Source organism: Necator americanus, chromosome V (assembly GCF_031761385.1).
Source record: "Necator americanus strain Aroian chromosome V, whole genome shotgun sequence".
NCBI classification, from domain to species: domain Eukaryota; kingdom Metazoa; phylum Nematoda; class Chromadorea; order Rhabditida; family Ancylostomatidae; genus Necator; species Necator americanus.
Window position 1 is genome coordinate 1,662,495 of NC_087375.1, and position 18,396 is coordinate 1,680,890.

Below are 18,396 nucleotides of genomic sequence, written 5' to 3' on the forward strand. Positions count from 1 at the left end.
TTATTTTATTTTATTATTATTTTGCCTTTAACGAAAAAAAAATGAAAAAATGTCGAATCTACACATATGTACATATGCTCTTTGTATTTCTCTTCTTCTATTTATTTCTCATTTCCAAGTAGTTGCTTTTTCGAACACTAGAGGTTTTTTTTGTTTCTATCTTACTTCAAAAATTTTTGATGATGTTCTGAAAAAAAAAACTTCTTATTACACTTTTTGTACATATTAGTTTGTTTGTCTTCGAATTAGTGCACTCTAAGGTCTTACTGTAAACTGTTAAGACTACTGTAAAGAGTGTACTGTAAAGACTCTTTAGCGCATCTCAATCTCTCGATCAGTCGATCTTTATTAACGTTTTTACGAGATATGTTCAATTTTATTCATGTTTTTTTTCCTCAGGCATGCAAATCCTTCTAACGCTGTCGCTATGTGCTCTAACTATGGCATGTGTCCACAAAAACGAGAAATACAAGGACGGGGACACGTGGGTAAGTAAATGTCCCCGAGAGGACTGAAACGAACAAGTTTTTCCGCTGTGAATCGGTATTTTTAGACCGCTTTTTCTTGGTAGGTGTCACGAGTCAATGATAATAAATAATGCAAGGAAAAAATAAAGGATAGAGTCATTAAAGAAGAATTAAAATAGTTTTTCATCATTTTTTTAAAGGTAGTACGATCAACATTTGTGATGAGATGCAAAATAAATGCAGATGGATCGTGGTACACGAAAGTGATCGGATGTAAAACACTCCATGGAGATATTGTTGATATTGGAAAAGTTTTAACACAAGGAGATACTGTAAGTGATTTTTTACACCTTTTATCTTTGAAAAGACCATATCTCCTGGTTAGCTTAATGGATTCTTTCTGGAAAGATGCACAGCTCGTGCTGTTGCCTTCGTTTCCTACAGAGATAAGGCTGAGTTGCTACGATGCTTAAAGGCATCACCCCACGAATCTGAGGTGGTACGGATTTCAGGTGGAGTATTTGTATACGGGATCGTAGATTATGGAGAGAAGGGTGATCCCGTTTATTTCTTCCTAATTGCCGTAAAAAACGGCACGGAAGACACTACTTCGGGTGTCCCGGCGCGCCATTTCCTACAACGAGTTCGATTGGAGCGCGCCAGCCTTGCGCACGCGCCGCATCTTTTTACGGCATTTAGGAAGAAATGAATGAATCCTCTTCTCCCTATAATCTACGACCCCGTAGGAAATCTCCACCTGAAATCTGTACCACCTCAGATCCCTGGGGTGATGCCTTTAAGCAGTGACTTGTGTTGCCTGAGGCATAGAAGCTGGTTTAGAAATTGTATTGTATTTTTCTTTCTTTATTCATTTTGTGGTGTATTTTATTCCTGGCTATAACTATTGAATCAGTTTTTAGAAACTGTTAAAGAGAAAATTGTGGAGAAAGACGAAATAAATGATAAAATGAGGAAAAATAAAGCAATATATTCAATAATACATATTATATAGTATAGATATAGGTCTAATATAATAGATAATATAGTAATATATAATATCATGTATTATTACTATACAGTACACAATACAATAGAATATAATACAATCTATAGTAGATAATATAGACATATATATAGTAGTATATAATATATGACATTGTAACAATATATGTAATAATATACATCGTATAATATAGTAATATGTGCAATAATATATATAATATATAATTTAAAATATACAGAAAACTTGTCGTTCAAGCATGACGTCATTCATTTGACTGACCTACTAGCTGACCTTCCGTGAAAAAGAAGTGAAGAAAGAAAAAAAAAAACGAGAAAAGTGCAACAATCCTTTTCCTTTTTTTTCGTTCGTTACTTCAACGTACCACGAACTTGTTGTGGTAAAATGATTTCGCCGTGTTCTTTTGTCTCTGTCTATAGAAATTAATTTCTTAGTACATTTGGGTGTGGTCCCAACATATCTCTTTCATTCCCCTTGACGGCAACTAGTTGAGAAATGTACTCTTACAATCTTACAACTATTCAAGGACATTGAATAAAATTTAGGGATTTTGATCGAGAAAGAAAACATAGAAGTGCTCTTCGAAAAGTTTTTCTTTCAATTTCCTAAAATTCCCACGAAAAAGATAAAAAATTAAAATTTGCATAATTTCGTTCGACATTATCGATACGAACTTTAGCTCTTAGCAATTTTTAATGGGAGTTTGAGGAAATTAAACAATTATGCCCGTACGAGGTTGGAAACACGCTTTTCCGATTGATATGGCCATCTGAATAGCACCGGTTGATCCTAACTGTCCACATTAATTTTCTCGGATTGCGCTTCAATGTCCTTTTTTTAAATACTTCATAGCTCAGCTTATTTTTTTTTACGAGAAACGGACTACTTTTTTTTGAAGGAGTTCAGCTTTTGTTTACGTCTGACATCATTTTTATGTAGACATACGAATGTACGGTGATGAGAGACGGTCGCGTCGAGATCAAGAGGACATATAAGAAGAGTAAACAACAAACAAGTTGCGAAGGTCACAATATCGGTAAGTGTGCTTTCAAATTCTGCTTTTTTTAACATTTAGTACCCTCAGGCATCGTGTACACGTAAGTGAGGTTTTTTTTCTCGGTGAAATCTTTTTTTTTCTCCTTTACAAAAGAGAAATTCTAGGAGATTCATGGGTTACACAGCAGAACTTCCGTAAAACCTGCACAGAGGATGGTGCCCGCATCACTGAATGCCTAACGGACGCCGGAATCCCCGTCGGGCTCAACCAACATTTAGTGCTGTCGGGGATTGTATACACGTAAGTGAGGTTTTTTTTCCTCCAAATACAGTATCACTCGAAATCAATCACTACAAAGATTTTTGAAGTTTTATTGAAGCAGGAGTGATGATATTTTAGAAATATTTGAAAAAATTCAGGCACGTTTAGTTGCGAAAAAAGTAATGCTAGTTTTTTCGATAAGTTGGTATAGATAGTAATAGTTAATGTTAAATTAAATTATTCTAGAAAAATATTATTTTAAACTAGTAGTGGGAACAAATGATGCAGAAATGAGAGTACATCACCAATGATGCGTCGCAAGAAGGAGATAGAGATAGTGACTATTCCTGAAAATACCGTGATATCCATCTTCGGGGTCAGATTCGCTTATGGCATGCTGTATTTAGTGATACCAAATAGAATATTTAATTCTAAGCTTCAGTTTAAGTGCAGGTCTAAATGTGGTACTGTAGTTTACTGTAGGAGGATTTCATGAGGCAGTAACTGGAAAAACTACAAGATACACGAAAGCAGTGGAAGTTTCTGGAGACTTTTCTTCAAGAACTCATAGGTGAAATGTGCTGGGTGGAAGAAAGTACAGTACTGTTTCTCACCCGAATAGAATCCTGGGCTCTTAGCTGGTCATTCATGGATTACTGCTATTATTCATGGATTTTTTTTGCTCATTTCTCTGTTTTCTTTTAGGTGCACCCAATACCCAAACGGAACAGTGATAATAAACAGAGAAGGTCTTCCTACGCCAAGCAATTTCAAGGATAATGTAAGCGGTTCTAAAAGAAGTGTTAGCCATAGCGTTTACTTCTTTCAAAAATCTCTCTATTCGTGTGTAGATCCAAACTTTGAATTCCCATTGATCTTGGTATCGTAAATAGGATTGTTGTAGCTTTTAATCCGAAGTGTATAGTCGCAATCAGATCGCATCAGAACGACATGAGACACAGTACAGTTGCGTAAGCGGCGGTTTTAGCATAGAAACCGCGCGGTGGGGCCAGCGGTTGAGATCGGGGTGGGATCTTCGCGAACTACCGTAATAAATGCTGTTAGCATGGGTCCCCAACTGATCCTAACGGCTTCGAGCGCAGCCGCCGTAACTGCACCAGCTTCAGGTCCTCTTGACCTAACTGTAGCGAAGATGGCACATGGGCGGTGCTACATGTATGCGTGTAGTTCCTCAGCCACGATACAACTCCTTTGAACTCATATCGCAGAGGTCGCTTGTACCTGCGACCTCCATCAATATCCATAGAATTTTCCTCTGCCTTGGGATTGTCTGAGCTTTGAGCTATGAGCAACTGTGCTGCTTGAGGCGATTTCGACCTGTCTTCATTTCAGAACATGACTTCTGGATAACCATTACACTGGTTACCGTAGATTATTCATATTTTAACTTCCAAAAAAGATAGAATGATGAGAACCACAAAACATTAGTTATAAAAAGTCAATGAAAATCTTGTTTCATTACGGAAAATGCATTTTTAGCAACCTCCCCAGCCGCTCACCCCCCTCCCCTCTCCCCCGTTATTTTCAATTTTTTATATTTGCTTCAGGTCTAGTGAAAATCTCATTTTTATACAAGACCGGGAAATGTTTGTGAAGGTGTTATGTGGAATTTAACTAGGGTGATCTGAGGTGATGGTGCATGAAGTTATTTCAGCTGAAACCAGTTGAAGTGCTTGGTCCTATGTGGAAAAAATTCATCGGACTCGGACGAGTAAGTGCGTGTAAGTGCGTGATGCTCTATTTTCGTTCGCTAATTTCATATCTTTCATTATGTTGTTTCGTGTACGCTTACCACTTTTTAACGTATATAACATTCTTGTAGGAAATAAGTAATAGATAGTAATATAGATCCGGATAAGATTTCGGTGCTGAGGTAATTGGAGGATGGTGAAGGCGACGAGAAATGTTTCAGGAAAATTTCAGATGTGGGATCCGAATGTAATAGTAGCATAGGGTAAAGTTTAAATCTAAACGTGAAGTAAATTTGCGGAAAAGAAATTTGAATTCTATAATAAGTAATAATAATATAATATAATACAGTATAATAATAATATAAGTAATTCATCATAATTTAGTTCTAGGAAAACCACACGGCTTTTTTATGATGGGAATTCTTTTTCATCCTTGCTTATTTTTTTCTGTTTCATTTTTACGCGGGAACGGCAAATTCAAATTATGTCTTCGGTATCCTAACATTTCATGATCCGAATTCTTGCGGCTTTTCTTTTTGAGCAGGATTAGGTTTTTTTCTTCAACGAATTCAACTTTTGCCACTTTTGTTTGGTTTTCGACTTTTTCTTTTAAAAAAACATTCAACTTATATGGAATGGATGCCATATTTGTTCTCAGTAGGTGAAATAAAACCCGAAGTAGTCCCCATACGGCTCGTAAACTAAAAGAAAATTGGGAAAAAATCGGCTTAGCCTCCTACAACTTCCTCTGCAGTCAGTTCTTATGGATGCGGATCCACGAAACAACATAATGAAAGATTAAGGCTTTACTAATACTGACCGTTGTGATAGATGTGCTCTAATTCTACTGCTAATATTCTACTTACTAAGAGTGGCTTGTTATTGTTTACTTCATTCAAAACGTTTACTTTTTTTATTCTCACGAAGTACTTGGTTTTTTTTTTCTTCTGGAAAGACTTTGCTTACTTATTCAGTTTAAAAAAATGACATTCACAAGCAGAGGACGTGAATGAATTCTCTTTTTTGCTTTTTTTCCACTGATAAACAGTTTAATGGGTCCATATGGGCTCGGCTAAAATAAATAAATTACTATTATTAAATTTTCAGCTTCTACCATCTGAAATGGAATTGAATCGAAAAGAAGTTGCTCCATCAACGCTCCGATCAGAACACAGCAGCACTAAAGAACAGCCGCCTGTGAAATGTGTCAGCGGCGGTAAGGTCTACAATCCGGAGGACACGTGAGTTCTATATATCCAGAGAAAACGGTGGAGTGAAGAGCTATCACATCAAGCAACGTTATAAATAGAGTCGTGTACATTTCTGTGAGGTGTGGTAAAAATTCTATGGATAACGGAAATTATAGAAAAAAAATTATAGACTAATATAAAGTTAAGTAAAGTTTCTCGGCGTTAATCAATCCGCTTGGGATGCGCCCCACGTTCGCTTCAATTCAGAATCATTTGAGGTTTACGAACGTGTAACTGGCCTGTGAGCTAATTAAACTAATTAGACTAATTAATACCAACTAATTAAACCAAGAAAAGCAAACCGACAGTTAGCGGGGCACTCAAACCTGCCCTAATCGAACTGCAATTGGAGGGGAGAGGACAGAAATGGTTTGTAGAGCATAAAAATCATTCTTGTCCTCTTAACTAACTTTCTCATTGGAGTGTTGGAGTCAATCAATCAATAACCCATAATGGGATGTGAATCACTGAGTCATATCATGTGGTACTTTCTAGGATAAAAAGAATCGAAGGCCAGACCTGAAAGATGGCTTCCTTGCAATCCGCATTTGACAGCTGAGGACAGTTTTTGTGCTCTAACGACAATTTTGCGCTCCAAGTGCAGTTCGATTAGAGCAGACTTGAGTGCCCCCCTCCACTGCAGCTACCTTTTTGTCCACGAAAAAAAACCCCCAAAGTCTGTAACCAACTATGGATAAATCAGGTGGATTTCTGAGAACCAATTTACCAAGAAATGCACATCTGATGGATCTGTGATCATCCTGAACTGTTTGATAGATGATAAGGTGACGATTAATGTGGACACGGAGCTGAAAGTCGGACGAAATGTGAGTGTTTTCTCGAATTTATCGATGACTCATTGCTGTAAATCCAATCTTTTTCCAGACTTACAAATGTTATCGCAAGAAATCCGAAGGAAGAGTGTTTTACGAAGTTGTGTCACAGTAATCTGCTCTTTTCCCTTTTTTCCCCTTTTTGTTAACCCGAATATTGTCGAAATCACTCGAGTACACCTCATTTTTATACTCATTTCGTTCTTCAAAAGCAACAGTATCGGATCTATTTCTTCGGATGTTTGTGCTTTCGGGTTGATCTGTGATGCCTTAATTGATTACCTAGCAAGTTATTTATGTTAGATACGTATAGTAGCAAAGTTTGTATAAATATTATACTTATTATTGATTTTATAATGTCCATATCCATCGATCTTTGTGCTTGCTACTTTTTTACCTAGAAAAAATCGATCAGGTCTAATTCTGGAAAAGTTCCGCACTAATGGGACCGTGTCAGGAGGGTAAAAATTACATAATTGTGTCAAAACAACGTGAAATGTGGTGCGATTGCACAAACGGTTGCGCTCAAAGTAACGGGATGGGACCGCTGACGTTAGGCTCTGCAGTTCGATTGGAGCTAGCGAAGGTCCCATCCCGGTCCTAACCGCCTACGCAACTGCGCTAAGCGTTGAGTTTTTTCTTAGAAAATACTGATTGCACTCCTATCAAACTGGTTAAGTGGCTTTGAGGACATCGCATCCCCCCCACCCACCCCCGGATAATTAGCATGATTTCCTAGTTTTTTTCTCTGGAAATGGTTTCATACTTAATAGGCTTATTATTATTTGTTATTTTTCATTTTTTTATTATTTTTATTTTTGTTACTTATCATTTTCTTGTTCAAGTAAAGGTTGTAGAAGTAAATAAATTAGAAATAAGAATGAAAAGAAGTAAAAATAAAGAATTAGATAAAATGAATGAGAAATAGAGTAGAAAAAGCGCACGGTCGTTAATGGGTTGCGAGGAGACATATAGTAGGGTCAAAACGACATGAAACACAGTGCAGTTCCGAAAGCGACTGCGACACGGTATAGGTATCGGATCGAATCGTGGTGGGACCATCACGAACTGCAGCGAGAGAGGAATGCTGCTAATGTGGGTCCTCCCTCGTTCCTAACCGCGCTACGCTCCACCGTAGCGTCGCGTCGAACCCAAGCGCTTACGCAACTGTGTCGTGCTTCATGTCGTTTTGACCTGGAAATTATATTAGTATTATATTGGTATATATATTATTATATTATTAACTATTGTAGTGAAATTTATTTTAAAAAAAGTACAGAATTTATAAAAAAAAGAACAGAAACAACCAAAACAGAAATTCTCTTCATGTTCCGTCCTTAGTCGAAGAACAGCGGGGATAAGCCAGTAATCCAGAATTCACTAGTAACCCTATATAATGACAGCATATACGCGAAGCCCCAGTACATAAAAAAAAATAAAAGTATGATATTATGTTAAAAATAAAAAATATGATAGTATGATAAAACAAAGGCTCATTAATTTCCTTTAGGTTCAGTTGAGTTTTTTTTTTCAGTTTGTTTTAATCCTTTTGCGTCCAATATTTTGATGTAAGTGCATTTTTTCATTCTTTAAAAAAATAAAAAAAATAAAGGACCTTGAAAAACACGTGACAATGTGGTATGGACCTCTAGGATGTTGCCATGTATTCATACGCTATTACCATTTAACCATTTTACGATGTTGAACCATAAATCAAAACGTTTTGACGGGATTACAGTTTTGTCGTCGAAAAGTTCTAATTTATGATTCAACATTGACGGAAATGGTTACGTAACAGGCGGCGTGGTTTGCAAACGCTGGCACAGACATGGTCATGTCATGGAATCGAGTGGAATCAGTTAGGAGAATCGACCTAGTGGCTAAATTCCATGCAGTCCAAGCGTGGGTTTGAAATACCTTATTAACTGTCATCTGCTCGCTCGCAGACGCAGCGCGCCTGCAGAGATAACACGTTGTTAGGTGTCTTGTAGGAAAATTCGATCGACAATGCCATTTCCCACGATTTTATTCACGACAGGTAGGGGAATCGAGCCGGATTGCACTTATATCCTTGATTTGTGTACACCAAAGCCATAATGTACAGACAGTTGCAGAACATCATTTCGGGATTTGAAAAAAAAATCTAGACACAGCTCTTAATTCCGTACTTGCTGACCATTTTACAAAAAGTAATGTGTGTGCGTGGTCTTTTGTGCTGTTCTTAAAGTACAAACCATTACTGTACTGTCCTGTTCTGTAGATAGATCCAACATCCTGAATTTTATGGTCGGCTGAGTTGAAGTTTCAGAAACAATTTCTCGTCTCAATGAAATTGTTTAATAATAAAACCTCTCAGTTGCGGTGTAGAAAAATGGCTGTCGAAAAACCGCTACGCGACATCAGTTTCATTTTATTTGGCCGCAATATGGCTTACTATTTATTTATTTATTTAGTTTTTCTTTTTATTTACGGAGAGAATGAAACTGTTAGTGTGTTTCTTAAAACAGACAATCGAGTTTATTTCCCATAACGATGCACACCTTTAAAGAAGTTAGACATTTTTATTGTACTTTGCGCAAATTCCAAAAAAGAAAATTCAAATTTCATTTTTCAAAATAAAGAGTTTGCATCTCTGAATGTTGTATTGTCTCAACAGAGTCCTTTTACAGACCATGTTAATTCGCATAGCATTAACATGGTCTGTAAAAGGACTCTGTTGAGACAATACAATACATTCATTATTGAAATTTTTTCTTTCTCATAATTCATTCCCATTTCCATTTTTTGTGGAGGATATTCTAGAGCAACCTTTCTGAACATCATTATTTTAACGTTTAACATTTATTTAACATTTTTTATTTTACATTACATTACATTTTTCGATTACATAGCTGAAAAGAAAGGAAAAGAAATGTCAATCTTATTTTTAATTCTCCTTCTGTTAGGTTAAACTGGATTCGAATGCGGTTCCCGAATAGAAGTGAATTTTCACTAGTCGATTTAGGACAATACACTCTTTCTTCCTGGGTTCTTGAGCTGGAAACTTCTAGAAGCTAGGGAAAGAGAAAGAAAGAAAAAAAAAGAATCCAGAATAACTATCTAAAATTTTGCGATCGATTTCAGAGTCATACGCACGAACGGGAAACTTTTTAAATCAGGAATTCAGTTCCTCTTCTCTTATCCTACCTAGTTCAGTAGATTTCTCTTTTGTGGCCTTGACCCGAAGCACAACAGCGCGCACTAGCACCCGAAGGTTCGATTACCAACACACGTTAATTGGCATCCATCTGATTACGACGTGGACGTCAGTGTTATCGATGTATCTTACCAGTTTTTTCACCGCATTGTGGTGTTCAAGGTAATAAGAGATCTAAAATCAACGTTAATACGATACCGTAACGGTCAAAGAGCTCTCAAGGCAGTTTTCATATCCATCATTTCAGCCATCTCTTGTACCTCAGATGGTTTTTTTCGTATTGGCTTTCTCAAAAAGACATCCGAACATCACTGGAACTGGGATGCTACATTAATTGAACAAATTTTTATTTATTTATTTATTACGTTCAATAACTTGCGAAAAAAAGAATGTGACAAGGACAAATACAAAAAGATACACTAAATACATAGAGAAAAGGCGGAAAAAAGAGAAAAGGAATATAAAGAGCAAGGATCAGCGCCATAGACGATTCCAGCCTAGGTAATTTAGTACTCAAATACTGCACTTATTGTATTTTGGCATAAACTCACTCAGAAGTGTGGAAGGGTTTTGTAAAGTCACAAGGAATGGAGAGATGGTTCTGTAGATCCTTGCCAGAACCTAAACGTCCGTCGCAAACCCGCAAGCTTTGTTCGTTCTGTTCTCTAGATGCTCCTACGTTTATTAACTCAGAGGTGGTAAACAAAGGCGAAACACCAGCGCTCTACAACATTCTACAAGATTTTAGAGTGAGAATGAACTGTATCAGGGCAGACTCAGCTTCTCTCCTTCTCGAATATTACAAAATTACGACTTTTTTAGTCCAGATGAGGGAAGGAAATGAAATGGAGTTATTACCTCAAGGAGAATGAACTTAAAAAATGAAAAAGACCCCAGAGGTGAAAAAAGAATCGAACTCCAATTCACATTACATTTACAGAAATAAGTATGATGCTACTTTTTTTCATGGTCGAGGCGTTTTTTTTTTTCATCTAAGGTGAGAAGTGAGGATTAACAAGATTTTGGTACTGGTAAAATCCTTGCATGTTTAAAAATTTAATTTAAAATCATAAATTTTAAACTTTCACGGCTGATATCCAACCATTACGGAAGCGAATTTGTTGGCAACGGTGATTTGGTGACCCCTGAAAATTAATACAAAAATATACAAAAATAAAAATAATGCAAATCAATATCTCATATAGTTTTATCTTTTACATAGTATCAGCATCTTCGCGTTCACGGTCGCGGACGAGTGTCAAACTTTGCACCGTCTACTGGTCGTTGATAAATCACAGATTGTTGATGAAGATCAATCAAATCCTGGCTATTTTTATGTAGGTCGTTACCGATCGTAACTGCTGTTATTTGACGTTAGCGATATGTGTTCGAATGTGACAGAGAAATGGCAATCCTTGACGCACACCCATCGTTCCCGTGAGAACGACATCGTTAGGTGCTAGAAATTCCTAGTAGAGTGTAAATTTCTTGTAAATAACACATGAATATGTGTACGTGTGATAAAATAAAAAATTAATATATATATAATATGTGTGGAATTTTGGAAAATATTCAAAAATACAAAATAAAATATAAAAAACAAAAATTAGATTTATAAAGTGGTGCAATCGCGTTTTATCAATTTATTACTTGAAATACCAGTGTGATTTTCCTATAGATTTTCCACGACAGACAATTGGAAGAAGTATCTTACAGTTGTGAATTAGATAATAAATTAAATTAAATTAATTCCCCGGGGTTAATCAATCCCCTTAGGATGCGCCACACCACGTTCACATCAATTCAAAATCGTTTGAGGTTCACGGACGTGTGGCTACTCAATACAGTGACCTACGGACGCTACCCGATGGGTCACCTTAGTGTTTTTACGACGAGCTGGCACAAATTGATCGACCTCGGTGAGATGAAAGGCTTGGTTGGCTCTAGGCCAGATTCGAACTTCCGATCGATCGTGCAAGCGCAGCGGAACCTCTCACCGACTGCGCTACATCCGACAAATTTCATGCGAATAAGGTGGATGAAATGAGCACAAAAAGAAGAAAAAAGAGAAAAACATAAACTTATGAACTTCCAACTCTTTCCACGTTCATATAAAAATGCTGACACTTGTTCTAAAAGTACAAGCGCTCAACTGGCGACTTGATCTGCTGTGCGTCTGTTTGATATATTCAGTAAAAATTTCGAATACTCGAATATTCGGACTATTCATTTATTCCACCGTAAGGTAAGAGAATTTGAACTATTTATTCATTTGCGTATAAAAAATCAGCAAAACATTAGAGGTTGTTTTGCAGCACACCGACTACTTTTACTTTCAGTAACAATAATTACTACCTTTGAGATTCAGATCGAGGTGGGACCATTGGGAATTGCAGCGATGAGTGGTGTCAGCTAGAGTCCCATCGATCCGAACCGCTACGCTTACCCGCGCCGTTTCGTGCGCAGTCTCCTACGCAAATGCACCGAGCTTCAGGTCGTTTGACCGGTCCCAATATTATTCCCAATATTTCATCAATGAAACGAGTGGCTCTTATTTCACAAAAGCTCATGAATAGGAACGAAAAATCCCACCAATTAAAAGACTATCGAGGAGGATAATTAAAAATGAGATAGACAATCTCGTCCGAAATGCTCTAGCACGTTTGACACCACTAATTTCTTTTAATCCAGAAATCTACAGTTTCTTGGAAACTGTACTTCTATTTGGAAGTGGAAGTTCAACTGATCCTGTCTATGCAATGATTTGTAGAGGCCAAGAGCTGTAACAAGTCAGCATCCACCAATATTTAGTACCAGTATTTGTTTCCTGTTTTCTTTTTTGTTTTGTTTTTTTTTTGTTTCCTGTGTTTGAAAATGTAGACGCGGTGGTGACCAATTACCTCTGCGCCAAATCACCAGTCAAAAATGGTGAAGAGATGTCACCACTTCTATCTGTTCTGGATCTGGTGGAATGTACCTTAAAAGGACCTTCAGGCATGAAATTGTTTGAGCCGACGTGAACGGCTTAATGTATATTTGTTAGTATTACCTATTTATTAGAATTGATTTCGTTAGCATTTTCGGATAGAAGGGCGACTTTCGTAGATGCCCTGGGCAAGAAATTTCGCGAAGTGATTTCGCAATAGCCTACGCTGTTTTTTGTTCACCAGTTTTTGTGTTTATTCTCATCTTTTTTATTGAACTTGTTGGATTTTTAGTAAAACTTCTGCTTTGGACAGGAAACAGAAGTTTTTATGGAAGCATTGAGGTGATTTCAAGGAACCTGATAGAATGAGACAGAAAATTCACAAGTTTTGTGCGCTTTAAACGAGTTGACAGTACTTCCGCCTTTGGCACTGCTATAGGGTCACATTTATCCAGATGGTGAATAGGTGATGACTTAGGAATACTGTACTCTATTAAACATTTTTAGCATCGAGCAAGTTTGACAACGATTAAATGTGCTTTATAGAGTACTATTTGTAAAAAAAAAAACGAAAAACATGTGTGAAACGAAAAATATCAATCAAAGGCCGTATAATCGTGGGTCAAATCATCTCCACCCAAATTCCGGATGAATCCACTTCCTGAAGGTATTTTTCGGTTTTGTATGTATCACCATCGGTATCATTTAGCGTTCGATACATCATAAGAATCAACTAATGCTCTAAAATCTTGTTGTTTACAAAGAGCTCCAAGGTCAATCGGAATTATATCGCAAGTAAAACTGGTAATAAACTGAAATGTACACATCCACTGTGGTATTACAAACACTATAAAAACCACATTTACCGGAGACATTTATCATGTATGCTCTCATCGCTCTAATACATTTTCTTTTTCCTAGTTATGTTGAAAAAAATTCTTTTTAATTCTTTTCTGATGTTGTTGTGTTCTAGATGTTATTAATTTGGGCTGCTGTAATCGGACTCGTGGCCGCAGGTGGTTACGATACCCAACAGGGAGGTTACGAAGCTGCGGAACGCAATCAGCCAGCACCGTATCCACCAGTGTCTGCTGGAAATGGTAATCAGCAAGCCTACAATTCTGATGGTGGTAAAGCTGACGACAGTTTCCTTTCCAATATCAAGAATAACAACATCTTCCTTGGTACTGGCCCAATTCTTAGCGCTCTTAGCCCACAAACGGTAGAACAATCCGATGCACCAAGAGGTTATAAGCAAGGAGGCGGAAAAGGATACGGAGGAAAGCCTTCTGGGGGACATGGAAAACCTGGCGGCGGCTATGGAGGACGACCTTCATACCCAGGGCCTTCTCGTCCATCGTATCCGTCGCCTTCTCCTCCTTCGTATCCATCACCTTCTCCTCCTTCGTATCCATCACCTTCTCCACCCTCATATCCAGCTCCTTCTCCACCTTCATACCCAGCTCCTTCTCCACCTTCATATCCAGCTCCTTCTCCACCTTCATACCCAGCGCCTTCTCCACCTTCATACCCAGCGCCTTCTCCACCTTCATATCCAGCTCCTTCTCCACCTTCATACCCGGCTCCTTCTCCACCTTCATATCCGGCACCTTCTCCACCCTCATATCCGGCACCTTCGCCACCCTCATACCCGGCTCCTTCTCCACCTTCATACCCAGGGCCTTCTCCTCCCTCATATGATAAACCAAGAACGTACCCTCAACCACCTCAACCATATGGTGGCAAGGTAAGTTTATTACATTCGTTAAACGCCAACTATAAGCACAATTCATAGTTTATTTGCAGCAAGACGTCAACGGATGCTACCAACAAGGCGAAAAAGCTCATCCAGCACCCTATGTTTCGGCCGGAGGCGGTGACGGTCTCGCTTACACGAACTCTCGCAGATTCCGAGCAGCTCGCCGTATCTAATTGCATAATATCAGCGATAACGTTATGCGGGGTCTTCTTTCAGGGGTTACGAATAAATAATTTCACATTTTTATGCGTTCATTACGATAAATTCCAATGGTTAATTTAAACTTCTCACAAGAATGGAAATAATCACTCATGATTACGGAAAAAAACAGAGAAAAGAGGAAAATCGTATTTGATGGCATTAAAAACGAAAAGAAGTAGCAAGGTACCCAAAAGAGATATGGGCATATACTCAAATTGCACATCCTCTCCGAGGTTTTCTTTCCGTCCTGAAAACTGTTCAGAAAATACTGGGGAGACGATAAAATGCTCACCGAAGCACACGCGGTCCTACTGTGAGGGGTACTGTAAATACACAAAAAGAAGAGAGAAAATTTCAGTGTATAGTGAGTTTGTTTATAGACTACCGTAAAAACCAATCGAATAATGGATTTGCAACAATAATAATGGATTTTATATAAAAATATAATATTAAATCAACTTTATTTTAACATTAAACTAATTATTTTTCTACCTGGTATAAATATACTAACTACATCAATATCACCTCGATCGGGCCCGCAAGTCTTTGCAGAGGCCAACACGCGATCCAAAACCTCAACGTTTACGAAAAAAAACACGTTCTCAATAAAATATGGCGGCTCCTATCGAAAGCCCCAAGTGGATTGATAAGCCAGAGGGTGAAAAATCTTATCTACGCCCTGTATTCTATTAATATAACATACCGATGATAGATGTGAGCGAGTATATTGCAGTAGGTTAGAGGTTCCGCTGTCTACACGATCGATCGATGGTTCGAAACCGCTCCAGGGCCGACCAAGCTTTTCATTACTCCGGGGTCGATAAACTGGTACTAGAATTGTCTGAGAGATTAAAAACATTGACATCGATCCTCGGATGGGCCCCGCAAGTCATTGTATGGTATAGCTAACGCACGTTCCAAAACTCCAACGATTACGAATTTCAGTAAAAAACTCGTTGGCGGATCCCAGGTGGATTGATGCCCCGGAGGCTTTTTATCCTTTATATCATGTACATATTTCATCAATGTTTCACAAAAATCGCTCATATTAGTCGAATTGTGGAACAGAGCATGTCTTTGATCCCGACTTCTTGTCTGATTCAAATCAGAATCTCAACTACAGTGAAATACTCGAGAAATTCATAGCAAATGCTTGAGATCCGTGATCAGACATAAGTACGAATGAAGCACTTCAAAGAATTTGCACTCGTCGCCCAAATTTTTGTGGAATGTATGGAGGAACGAAGGCTATTCGAACAAAACACAGGAATTACCAAAGTTTTTTTCTCTTTTCCTTCTCAAATTCCGGGATATAATCGGCGCTGTACGGAGCTAATTCGTTAAACTGTTCGCACTCGTGTTGACCTCTATTCGCCATTTCCAATTAAGGTGAAGGAATTCACTTGTGCATTTTTTCAAAGTAATAGATCCACGTTCATGTTACATTTTTTGTTTACAAAATTATCGAAATCATCTATCACCGGAAAACTGGCAATTCCTATTGTCCATTGAAGAAATTCGAACGGAAACGGTTCGTAAGAGCAAGAACGTTCAACTACTCTGCACGTACATAATTTCGGACACGGACACTTTTGCTACGTATTTAAATACAGCAGATTTTTCAATAACGCCTCCGTGATTTGATTTTAGTACAGCTCAAAATAGTTCCTTTAAACTTCTATGCTCAGATAAAAAAAATGTTTTCACGTAGTAGTTCGAATGTTCTCTTGTCTTAAAACCTCGGCATATTCTGTTTATGTTTTGTGATAGTGTGCCTGCGAGGTTTTCAGATGGAACCTTTATTTGCCTGACGTTTCGGCTTCTTCGCCGTCTTCAGAGGCCTAAATAGATGATGACTGGAGTCGGTCAAATAAAGGTCCCATCTAAAAACCTCGCAGGCACACTATAACAAAACACAAAAATGTTTTCTTTTCTCTTTTTTCTGCACCATTCCCGTATGGATAAATGAATAAACAAATAAATAAATAGTGGAACACTATATAAATCGTATAATTAAACTATTTTGAGTTCGAACTCATGTAACCTAAGCACTTCCACTTTCTAAGTTCTTTTGCATTTTTAATGAGATAACTTCAAAGAAGACAGGAACTAATTTTTTGAACAAATGTTTACTGAAAATCTTAAGGACTTCTCCCATAAATTCGCTATTAATTATTTTCTAAGCGAGCACTGATTTTCAAGTTAGTATCTGTTTTATTCAGTCATCATATTATTTATGCAGTATTTTATATCTCCCTATTTAAAACAAAGAAGAATTCTCAGAATTTAAAATATCCCCCTATTCGTCTCGTTCAATTTTCTTTCACACTTCTGCTATTTTGAATTGATTTAATCCTACCTGTAGTGAAAATCCTCAGAAATTCACTCGCCCAAGACGAAAATACTTTTCCGGTGCCAGTGAAAAAATTTCATTATTCATTACTTTCTTATTTCTTGTACAGGCTCAGAGCATTATGAACGATGAGTGGTTTCTGCGGAACCGAAGTTCTTTAGTAGCTATATGGAGGCGTGAAATGATGCAGAAACGTGTTTTTTTCAATTATTCTCCTTAATACTTTTAAGGAAGTTAGTAGAGAAATGTCTGTTTTGAAATAAGAAATAATAAATGAATAAATAAATAAATAAATGATAAATAAATAATATGAGTTAATTCTGCTGAATTCAGTAGTCTGCTCTAGTAAGCGAATTTAATTTTTAATTACTCACATGAATATTAAAGATTTTATAAATTAGAATTAGAATTATTTTATAAACTTTGTGGTTCCGTACATAACCCCGTTTTGTTACATCCGAAGATTGGCTTCAGATAAAAATTCACCTCTACAGTGCGCTAAAAAAAATGTAAAATGTAATATAAAATGTAAAATGACTGTAAAATACGGTTCAGACTCATATCGTGGATGGTTTTGAATCCCTTGCATCGCTCTCTCATCACCGTATCGATTCGTGATGCATTGAAAATTGCTTGGAGGCATAAAGAACTCTTGAGAAAAATAATAATAGATGGCGTAAAAAAAGTGATATAAATAAACATAAATATAAATAATAATAAATATATGGATAACCATAGGATTATGCAATAAACGAAGACTGCTCGATTACTCTTATCTAGGTAGAAGTCATGGACGGAGAGATTCCTAAGTCCCTAACCGCGGAGACTTGAGTGAAATTCCTTAGGGCGGCACATTCCTCAGTAGTCGAAAAACAGGCCTCTCGTCAAAAATTTCTCTTATCAAATAAACTCAGCGATGATTTGAATAATCTGAGAAATTTTAGTGGTCCTCACCCGGACGGCAGCAACGCGTTCAATTTCAGGTCAGAGGACAGAGAGAGGAGGTGGTCGGTCTGTGCGAGTAAAAGGACCGACCACCTGTGTTCCAATAGACGGAACACGTGCGCACGTTGTGCGAAAATTTCTTCTAGATCACTATGTAAATGGCATGGAAACGGTCCTTTCGATCGAATTCCCCTACGAAGCACCTGTTGACGTGTTATGTTCACGAACGAGCACACAACCAATGAGCTGCTGATGCTGTTTCTCGCTGCGCTCGTTAGAAAACGTTGTGCATGGTGCGCTCATAAGGGATGATGCGTGTTACTGGGTACCTCGTAGGGAAATTCGATCGACATGGATAGCTTGATAAATGTTTTTTTTTTTGCTTTTTTTCAAAGACGAATTAACATTGAACCAAGAAATTTTCATGGAAATTTATATGTCATCTTAAAGCCTGGATTTAGTACTTTAAATGATG

At 37.5% G+C, this 18,396-nt stretch overlaps 1 protein-coding gene across 4 annotated transcripts; it reads left to right on the forward strand.

Moving 5' to 3' along the window:
• Positions 1 to 401: 401 nt before the first annotated feature.
• Positions 402 to 14,595, forward strand: RB195_012657 (uncharacterized protein; the record flags this gene model as incomplete). Of its 4 annotated transcripts, XM_064202132.1 has the most annotated exons (9): positions 402 to 488; positions 668 to 799; positions 2,428 to 2,524; positions 2,650 to 2,785; positions 3,452 to 3,527; positions 5,566 to 5,699; positions 6,412 to 6,535; positions 13,637 to 14,410; positions 14,470 to 14,595. In XM_064202132.1, the coding sequence occupies 9 exons, from the start codon at positions 402 to 404 to the stop codon at positions 14,593 to 14,595; spliced, it is 1,686 nt and encodes a 561-aa protein (XP_064058013.1). The 4 variants fall into 4 exon arrangements, with proteins under 4 accessions (XP_064058013.1, XP_064058014.1, XP_064058015.1 ...); XM_064202133.1 differs by lacking the exons at positions 668 to 799; positions 13,637 to 14,410; positions 14,470 to 14,595 and adding an exon at positions 6,594 to 6,656; XM_064202134.1 differs by lacking the exons at positions 402 to 488; positions 668 to 799; positions 2,428 to 2,524; ... (2 more) ...; positions 13,637 to 14,410; positions 14,470 to 14,595 and adding exons at positions 4,407 to 4,478; positions 6,594 to 6,656.
• Positions 14,596 to 18,396: the final 3,801 nt, after the last annotated feature.